The sequence below is a fragment of the Dendrobates tinctorius genome, unplaced genomic scaffold (assembly GCF_039654945.1).
Source record: "Dendrobates tinctorius isolate UK_male_01 unplaced genomic scaffold, ASM3965494v1 ptg000470l, whole genome shotgun sequence".
In the NCBI taxonomy this organism is placed as follows: domain Eukaryota; kingdom Metazoa; phylum Chordata; class Amphibia; order Anura; family Dendrobatidae; genus Dendrobates; species Dendrobates tinctorius.
The window spans coordinates 171,210-181,973 of NW_027362132.1; the positions used below are offsets into that span (position 1 = coordinate 171,210).

Here is a 10,764-nt window from a genome sequence, read left to right on the forward strand (position 1 = left end):
TTACTCTCACAATGCCCTGCAGCTCCTCCTATTAACCATTGTGTATGCCAACCATACCTGCTAATGGCTCTGATGTCATTTTATGTCTCCATTCTGGCTAGAGCTCCCATAAGGTCATCTCATTAGCTGCAAAGTTAGTTAGCGAAAGTTTTTCTAAGATGGCAGCTCAGCCCGACATGGCTGTTCAATATATTTACTACTGATCATTCTCGTACAATGAGTGTTTTTATTTTAACATGGCCAAACATGAGAAATGACAAGGGGTTGTCCTAGTAGTGGTCAACACCTGTAAGAACATACAATTTTGAGTTAAAATATTTCCAACATTTTGAACATGAAAAAAGCTTCTCCCCATATGACTTCACTGATGTTTATTAAGAGTTGATTTCGGTAGAAAACATTTCCCACATTAAGAACATGAAAAAGGTTTCTCCCCTGTGTGAGTTTTTTGGTGACTAAGAAGAGAAGATTTCTTCACAAAACATTTCCCACATTCTGAACAGGAAAAAGGCTTCTCCCCCATGTGAGTTCTTTGGTGCTTAAACAAATATGATTTACAGTTAAAACATTTCCCACATTCTGAACAGGAAAAAGGTTTCCCCCTTGTATGAGTTATTTGGTGCCTAACCAAATCTGATTTCCGGTTAAAACATTTCCCACAATCTGAACAGGAAAAAGGCTTCTCCCCTTTGTGACTTCTCTGGTGATTAACGAAATCTGATTTCTTTGTAAAACATTTCCCACATTCTGAACAGGAAAAAGGCTTCTCCCCTGTGTGAGTTCTTTGATGCTTAACCAAATCTGATTTCTTTGTAAAACATTTCCCACATTCTGAACAGCAAAAAGGCTTCTCCCCTGTGTGAGTTCTATGGTGATTAACCAAATCTGATTTCTGGATAAAACATTTCCCACATTCTGAACAGCAAAAAGGCTTCTCCCCTGTGTGAGTTCTATGGTGCTTAATCAAATGTGACTTCTGGATAAAACATTTCCCACATTCTGAACATGAATATGGCTTCTCTGCTGTGTGAATTCTCTCATGTGTAGCAAGATGTGAATTCTGAGTAAAACATTTCCCACATTCTGAACAAGAAAATCTATTCTCTGTTATGTGAATTTTTTCATGTTTACGAAAAGTCTTTTCAAGAAAACTATTTCCATATTCTGAATCTGAAAATGGCTCCTTTCCTTTAAAATCAATTAATTTTTTAATGCTTATATTGTGACTTTGATTTTCCTTAGTAGTTGGTAATGAACTAAAACATGGGACCTGTTTCACAGGATCAGATGACAGATCTTTGCTATGAAGGGATGATGGTATATCTGGAGTAATGGCAGTCACTTCAGTTGTATCTTGTAGGATCTCAAGATCATCAGATTTAAAAATTGAAGATGTGAGCGTTCCCTCTAATCTCCTGGTGCAATCATCTGCTAAAAATAAAACCAAATAATAATTTTGAATACAATATCTTCAAATTTTATACTTTTGGACATTTCTACTTAAGCTGTCCATAAAAAATACAAGCTTTTTAAAAATATTGAAATATTATCCAAGACAATGACCGTTCACAGTCTAATGGAAAGCCTCATAGCATGAACCAGTGCATCATGGTGTTCAATGGTTTGTTCATTCTGCTTCCCAAACATGGAATAAAAAGCCAACAAACAATGTTATATAGGCAAAAATTATACCAATAAAACTTCTACTCATCTCACGGAAACACAAGACACCACTAAGGTCCATCATCTGTCAGAGGAAAACCAAAAGGTTTCCACAATATTTGTGGCTCAAAAGCTCTTGAAAAGCAACATGGCTTCCATAAACCAATCCAGCAATATCCGCTCTCCCAAAGTCAAATATCCACTCTCTTCTGAGCCTTGTAGTGCGCCCAAACCATATTTAGCATCCATATATTTGGCATTACTATAGTGAGAAGAACCCACAGAATTTACGGTGTGTGTTTCCTGGAGCACAATCTGGGCATTATGTGTTGGATAATAAAATGGCAAATGTGCAATTTTCATGTTGCAACATCCAGTGCGAGCTAATTTCCGTAAAGTGTCACTACTCCCATAGAATAATTCACTGAGGGTTATAATTTCCATAATGGAGCCACTTTATGGGGATTTCTACTACTTTAGTTTCCTGTAATTGTGTTATATAAGGGCATCTGCAGATGGTGTGTCCCCTCTCCCCTGGAATCTGCTCCTGTGATGTTTGATTCCATCACCAAGCAGCGCCTTATTTATTGTGCAGGCGTTGCTGGTAATAGAAGAGACGTCGAAACCAGAAGCTCTGGGTGGCGCTGGCTCTGTCCAGCCACTAAGATTAGGGTGCCTGAGACCAGTAGTTTCATCCAGCCTGGCAGTATGGGTTTGTGTGCTGTCCAGCAATCTGGTAGCAATCTGCTACCTGCTTAAGCCAATTAGAAAGCACCAAACCCTACTAAAGCTTTAAGCACATTTCCGGAATTTGCCAGATACAGCCTTGTTCTCCTCTGGTTCAGTCCTCTGTGCTCAGCTGGTGTATTTGTTTCCTGGTGTAATCCCAGCCCGCTTACTGACTACACTTGTGTCTTCTGATTTTGTACTTTCTCTGCCCTCCTGGTTATGACCAACTACCTGACTATTCTTCTTGCCATCTCACCCCACAGAATAGCAGGTAACACCATGGCCCAAGCCTAGGGGTCTCTGTGTAAGTCCAGATCCATGAAGAGGGGTTAAGGGATGATGAGCAAGGCAATCACTGGGATCTGGAAAATAGAGTAGATAGAGCCAAGCCTTCTCATGGTGGCCATCTTCTGATCTGCCAGGTGATCACTAACAGTGCTCCCAATACATCGTGTCTGCAAACTATTCCATCAAGATCTGTGTACAAATAGCTAAATGGCGCTCCTTCCTTTCTTAGCCCTACCATGTGCCCAGAAAGTAGTGTACAACCATATACAGGGGATTGTTGGATTGAAGAGACATTGGGAAATAATTTGTAAGGTCTTTTTGTTTCCTATTATCCTGGTGAAAACTCTCTGGGTAATTAGAGTATGGGGCTCGGTGGCTCTTGGCAATCTAAACTATCGTAAGGGCCAATATTTTCCATCAGATGAGTTTCAAGAAGAAATATTAGATATTCATAGAGAACTTTTTATAATAGTGCAGAGCTGATGTGTCTTAAATTTAGATCTCAGGCATTTGGCAGAGGTAATGGAGACCTTATTTTAAAGGCTACCAGGTAGTTGCAGACTCACATAAGTGAGGCAGGCCGATCCCACCATCATCAGACTACCATACAAAATGAACCTGTACAAAAAGAACTAGAAAAAAAAAATGTTACCGTATTTTTTGGATAATAAGACGCTCAGAATTATAAGACGCACCCCAAATTTTGAGGAGAAAAATAGGAATTTTTTTTTAATAACACGGTGGTGCTTCTTATAATCCATGCGTCTTATTTCTGTGGTGAAGCGGGTCCCAGGGTCGCTGCTGGAGGAGGCAGGAGTGGGGTGATGCTGCAGACCGCAGGGTGGGATGAGGGGGTGTCCGATGTGCAGTGCGCAGCTGCGAGTGTTTGCAGCGGCTGGGGTGCCTGGCACTGCTGCCCGGGGTGCCCGCTGCTGCCCAAGGTGGCCGCCTCCGCTGCTGCTGCCGCAGCTCGGGGTGTCCACCGCTGCTGCTGCATGAAGTGTCTGCTGCTGCGGGGGGGACTATGCCGACTTTTCGTGATAGGCCAGAGCCCCTCGCATGTCCGTGGTTTCCTCCAGTGCGGTGGACTCCGTGAACATGGCTGCTGGGGAGCGGCGCATACGCAGATGGAGATCTCGGTATCAAGATCTCAGGATATGAGATTTCAGCCCTGAAATGAGATCTCAGGATTCTAGGAAGCCAACAGCATCATTACCCTCCGCTTTCTCTTACAGGCCCAGTATAATATTTTTCATCAAGTGATTTTCTAACTAGCCAGCACATTCTACGTACGCTGTCATTTGGCTTTATAGTTTACAGATCTGGGCAGGTAACGGTCAGCGTCTCCTAATCCCAGGGAGTAGGTGGATCCTCCAGGTTGTAAGTTCGATAGAAAAGGGCTTTCAATGCCCAAAGTCATGTGAACAGTTTTGGGTGGAGGAGAATGTTGTGGTCTAGAGGCAAAATGGTGATCATGGTAATACGGCCGGACTACACCACCGATAAAGCAGCCACAGCCGGTGACTGAGAGGAATCTGTGACTTCTCTGCATTCAGTGGTTACTACTCACCTGGGTAGTCATATGTGGGAATCTCCTCTTTACACCGCTCATCATCTCTCACATATGTCTCTGTAGTATTAATATGGGTCAGATCTTCACCCTGAAACAAATATTGTAAAAGTCATAGACAGATGGAGAAGTCCCATCTATGATCAGCTCTAATCCTGCCATCTCCATCGTTCTCATTACACAAGTATAAAACATATAATACTGGTGGATAAAACAAGACTGAGCACAAGACCTTCACAGCCGTCTACACATCATAGGGGAGATCTCCTGACACCTTCTCTACATCTACCTGATGATCCTGAGGAGCACTGGTATCTTCTTGTTTACAGTCCTGTGGAAGAAGAGGATGGGGACATCTCTCTGGTGTTGTCCTCTTACTGGATAGATCTGGAGGAAACACATACAGGGACTGAATTCATTCTCTGTATACATATAATTATAGGCCGTGTGTATTTAGTCCTGTCTACTACCTGGAGATGTGAGGGGCTGGGGAACCTCCATTATGACGTTCTTGTACAGATCTCTGTGTCCTTCTAAATACTCCCACTCCTCCATGGAGAAATAGACAGCGACATCCTGACACCTTATAGGAACCTGACACATACAATGATACCGTCATCCCCCGATCCCTTCATAGTGTTACTGTATAATGTCCCAGCATTCCCAGCAGTGTCACCTCTCCAGTCAGCAGCTCTATCATCCTGTAGATGAGTTCTAGGATCTTCTGCTCATTGATGTCCTCATGGATCAGGGGGTGAGGTGGAGGCCCCGTGATTGGGCTCAGGGGTCTTCCCCATCCCTCAGACACAGGGTCCTGACAGCGATCACAAGAGGTCTTCTTCACCACTGTGTAATCCTGGTAATGGAGAGACACATTAATAAATCTCACTACAGACATTTCCAGAGTCCTCACCTCTCCAGTTCTGTCCATCTGTTATTCCCATAGATAAGAATGATGTAATGTGACGTCATCAGAATCTCTCACCTCTCCAGTGAGACGGAAGAGGATCTCTAGGGTGAGGTGTAATATCCTCTCCGCCATCTTGTCTCTGTCCATATCCATCCTTGATGGGTAAAACATGAAATTTCTCTTTTGTAGAAGATCTTCACTGAGAGGATCCGATATTGTAGAGACCTGAATGAGAAGAAGATGAGCTGATGTAACATCATAAGAATCCTGTGTAATAATACAATTACTGGAGATAATAAGGGAAACATATGAGGAGATTTATTATTTTACAGGGTTTAGTTTTCTTCCCTGACATCTACTAATAAAACCTATATATTTAGGCCACAGACAACAAGCAGTTTCCTCCTCGGAGTCGGCAGCTGAACACGTTCCTCATAGACTCATCTTCCATAACGCTAATTCTCATCTCATTACCGACACTGGAATCGGCATTAGTAATACTGCAGGAGATATTTGTTATGAATGAGTCACCGGAGGAGGAGAAAACAAAAATACAAGCTAAGTCCAGAAAAACCGGAGAGGTTGGTAGCTATCGGATTGCAGACCCCTGATCCTATTCACCACAACTAACAGTAGCCGTGGGGGGTTCCTACGGTGTTCCTAGACCCCTCGTCACAGCCGGAGAGCTAAATAAGCCTAAAGAAAGAAAGGCGAAATCTAAACTGCCCCAGAGCAGACCCCAATGCAATAGACAGCCCCCAACATGTATTGTCGGTGAAAAACAGATGAAAACACAAACACAGACAGGAAGACAGGCTGAGCAAACGATGGGGCCCAACTAACTAGATAGGACAGGACAGAAAAGATGCTGGCTGCAATCCGCAAAAACCCTGCCAAAAATGTCCCAACCGTCTGATAGGAAAAAAGGCCCTGAAGTCGCTAGACTTCAAAATCACTATATCAGCACTCAGGTATATTCTGAAAAAAGAGCAAAGAGATCAACTGATCAGAGACAAAAATGGAATTCAGCCAGTCCCAGCAAGAGCTGGCTGAACACAAACACTAAGTAAACCAGACAAAATCTCATGGAATAATAGCAGGGCAAAAACTTAACTTTAGAAGACAGGAACTAGACTGGAGGCCAGAGCTCAGAGCAGAGAGGATCACAAGCAACCTTGCAGGGCGTCGGCTGCCTTATATCCACTCAGAGATTCCGGATGTCCAATCACCCTCCGCCTGCTCTGATGACAGGTTCCTCCCATCTAAATCAATTTCACTACCTCCCTTCACCAGCAGAGGGAGTTCATCAGACATCAATGCTGAAGGGGAAAATGAACTCACAACAGTACCTCCCCCTTGAGGAGGGGTCACCGAACCCTCATCCACGCCTCCAGGGCGATCAGGATGGGCCCGATGAAAAGCACGAACCAATCTTTCGGCATGAATATCGGATGCAGGGACCCAAGAATTATCCTCCTGGCCATAACCCTTCCACTTAACCAAATACTGGAGTTTCCGTCTAGCCAGACGAGAATCCAGTATCTTCTCAACCTCATATTCCACATTACCTTCAACCAATACAGGGTCAGGAGGTGCCACCACAGGAACTACTGGCTCAACAAACCTCTTTAACAGAGACTTATGAAACACATTATGGATCTTGAATGTAACAGGAGCCAATCGAAAAGAGACCGGATTAAGAATCTCCAAAATCTTGTAAGGTCCAATAAATCTAGGTTTAAACTTTGGAGAAGCCACCTTCACAGAGATATTCTTTCATGACAACCAAACCATATCACCCACCTTAAACCGGGGACCAATGGTCCTATGCCGGTTGGAAAACCGCTGGGCCTTTTCCTGGCAAAGAGACAACTTATACACTACGTGGTCCCAGATCAGGTGCATTCTCTCCACCACAGTGTCAACACCTGGGCAGGCAGAAGACTCCACCTGTCCTGAAGAAAATCGAGGATGAAACCCAAAGTTACAAAAAAAAGATGACATCAAAGTGGCAGAACTAGCTCTATTATTTAAAGCAAATTCGGCCAAGGACAAAAATGAAACCCAATCATCCTGATCAGCAGAAATAAAACATCTCAAATACGACTCCAAAGTCTGGTTTGTTCTCTCCGTCTGCCCATTGGTCTCAGGGTGAAACGCAGAGGAGAAGGACAACTGAATTCCCAGCTTGGAACAGAAAGTCCTCCAAAATCTAGAAACAAACTGAACTCCTCTGTCAGATACAATGTTCTCAGGAATCCCATGCAAGCGAACCACCTGTTGCAAAAACAAGGGCACCAACTCTGAGGAAGATGGCAACATAGGGAGTGGTACAAGATGGACCATCTTAGAGAATCTATCACAAATCACCCAAATAACAGTCATTCTCTGAGAGACAGGCATATCAGAGATAAAATCCATTGAAATATGGGTCCATGGCCTCCTGGGCACCGGCAATGGCATCAACAACCCACTAGAGCGAGAACAAGGTTTAGACCGAGAGCAAGTCCCACAGGACTGCACAAAATTCCTGACATCACGAGACAAGGCGGGCCACCAAAAAGACCGACTCACCAAATCTCTAGTACCAAAAATACCTGGATGACCAGCCAATGCGGAGCAATGAACTTCAGACATTACTCTCTTCTTCCACTGGTCAGGAACATACAATTTTCCAATGGGACAACGATCAGGTTTGTCCTCCTGAAACTCTTCCAGAGCACGTCTCAAATCGGGCGAGATGGCAGAAAGAACTACCCCCTCACCTAAGATGGTAGCAGGCTTGGTCACAATAGGAGAATCAGCAAAGAAACTCCTAGAGAGGGCGTCTGCCTTGACATTCTTAGTGCCAGGAAGAAAAGAGACCACAAAATCAAAACGTGTGAAAAACAAGGCCCACCTGGCCTGTCTAGGATTCAAGCGTATGGCCGACTCAAGGTAAATCAAATTCTTGTGGTCAGTAAGGACCACGACTTGATGTTTAGCTCCCTCCAACCAATGTCTCCACTCCTCAAATGCCCATTTCATGGCTAACAGTTCCCGATTCCCCACATCATAGTTACGTTCGGATGGGGAGAACTCTCGGGAAAAGAAAGCACAGGGATTCATTTTAGATGTTACAGGATCTTTTTGGGACAAAACAGCTCCTGCACCAATCTCAGAAGCGTCCACCTCTACCTGAAACGGGAATGAGACATCAGGTTGCCGCAAAACCGGAGCAGAAGTGAACCTCCGCTTCAGCTCCTGAAAGGAAGAAACAGCCTCCGGAGACCAATTCAGCACATCAGCACCCTTCTTAGTAAAATCAGTCAATGGTTTGGCAATACCAGAAAAATTAGCTATAAATTTACGATAAAAATTAGCAAAACCCAAAAACTTCTGGAGGGCCTTCAAAGAAGTGGGCTGAACCCAATCATAAATGGCCTGTACCTTGGCCGGGTCCATTTCAATAGTTGACGGAGACAAAATAAATCCCAAAAATGAAATCCTCTGTACACCAAAAAGGCATTTCGATCCCTTGACATACAGGGAATTCTCCCTCAAAATCCGGAACACAGTCCGAACCTGTTCCACATGAGAGTCCCAGTCCTTGGAAAAGATCAAAATATCATCCAGATAGATGATCAAAAATTTATCCACAAAGTCCCGGAAAATATCATTCATGAAGCACTGGAAGACAGAAGGGGCATTAGTGAGCCCAAAAGGCATCACCAGGTACTCAAAATGTCCCTCCGGAGTATTAAACGCCATCTTCCATTCATCCCCATGCTTAATGCGAATAAGATTATACGCCCCCTGAGGTCAAGCTTGGTAAACCAGCAAGCACCTTTAACTCTGGAGAATAGATCAGAAATCAGGGGTAACGGATACTGATATTTAACAGTAATTTTGTTGAGGGTACGATAGTCAATACAAGGCCTTAATGAACCATCTTTCTTGGCCACGAAAAAAAACCCAGCACCTAAGGGTGAAGAGGATGGTCTAATATGACCCTTCTCCAAAGACTCCTTAATATAGGATCGCATAGCCTCGTGCTCGGGTACAGATAAATTGAAAAGACGACCCTTGGGAAATTTACACCCAGGGCTCAGCTCAATTGCACAGTCATAACTCCTATGAGGAGGCAAAGACGCAGACTTACTCTCACTAAACACATCATAAAAATCAGCCAAATAGTCAGGAACCTCATGCGACTGGGGAGAGGTGGAGAAAACAGGAGCGTCACTAAGGGCACACCGACAACCCCAACTCACCACAGACACAGATTTCCAATCCAAAACTGGATTATGGATTTGCAACCAGGGAAACCCCAGAATAATGGTATCATGCAAATTATGCAACACCAAAAATCTGCAATTTTCTTGATGGTCCCAGAGAAATTGTCCACGCTGCTCAAATGGCCACGACCTGCCGGAGTGAAGGCCATTCAACGCAAATTACTATAGGCAATTCATCCCGCACTTCTCTGCTTTAACCAAGCCTATTGTTGCCCTTACCCAGAAGGGAGCAAGACCGAACATCTGGCCCTAGGAAGCTGAAGATGCATTTTTCGCCCTGAAGCGGGCCTTTGCTACGGCTCCGGTTTTGCATCGGCCAGAGGTCGGCAAGCCCTTCGTCTTCGAGGTAGACGCATCTTCTACTGGGGCTGGGGCGATTCTTTCCCAAAAGGGTTCTTGGCTCCATGCAGGTTCTTCTCCAAGTCATTTTCACCTGCAGAGTGTAACTACATGATTGGGGATCGGGAGTTGCTGGCCATAAAGATGGCGCTGGAGGAGTGGCGTTATCTCCTGAAAGGGGAAGTCCATCCCTTCACCATACTCACTGACCACAAAAACTTGGCCTACCTCTAGTCGGCTCAAAGACTTAACTCCAGACAAGCCAGGTGGTCATTGTTTTTCTCTCACTTCGACTTTGAGCTCCACTTCCTACCCAGTGACAAAAATACCAAAGCAGATGCTCTCTCCCGGTCCCTGCAGTCACCTGAAGTGGAGGAGGCTCCGTCGAATGTTATCAATCCTACCCGAGTTATCACAGTAGCTCCTGTGAATCTTGATTCCGTGCCGCCTGGCAAGACCCTCATCCCGCAAGACAAAAGGGCAGAAGTACTACGCTGGGGCCACTCCTCCAAGATCGCTGGACATGTCGGCATCAAGAGGACCCTTGTGCTGGTTTTCCATTATTACTGGTGGCCTTCTCTACGCCAAGATGTCAGACTTCGTGGCCTCCTGCTCAATTTGCGCCAGGAACAAGGTACCTAGAAGCTTGTCCTCCGGCCTTCTTCTGCCGTTGCCTGTTCCCGAAGCTCCATGGCAACACATCACCATGGATTTTGTTACCGACTTACCCCGCTCTTCTGGATGCACGACTGTTTTGGTGGTAGTCGATCGGTTTTCCAAGATGGCCCATTTTGTCCCGTTCCCCGGCTTGCCCACAGCTTCTGAATTGGCTAAAATCTTCATTCATCAGATTTTCAGATAACACGGACTTCCTCAGCAAATCGTGTCTGACCGCGGGGTACAGTTTACCTCCCGCTTCTGCAGAGCACTCTGTAAACTCTTGGGCATATCCCTGGATTTCACTTCCGCTTATCATCCACAGACCAACG

The 10,764-nt window shown here is 44.7% G+C and overlaps 1 protein-coding gene across 1 annotated transcript; it reads right to left on the minus strand.

Moving 5' to 3' along the window:
- Window positions 1–206: 206 nt before the first annotated feature.
- On the minus strand, window positions 207–4,365 carry LOC141077901 (uncharacterized). Its single transcript, XM_073564672.1, has 3 exons — window positions 4,340–4,365; window positions 4,250–4,296; window positions 207–1,428 (listed from the first exon to the last, which is right to left on the minus strand). The coding sequence occupies exons 1-3, from the start codon at window positions 4,363–4,365 to the stop codon at window positions 410–412; spliced, it is 1,092 nt and encodes a 363-aa protein (XP_073420773.1). The 3' UTR covers window positions 207–409.
- Between the last annotated feature and the right edge of the window lie 6,399 nt (window positions 4,366–10,764).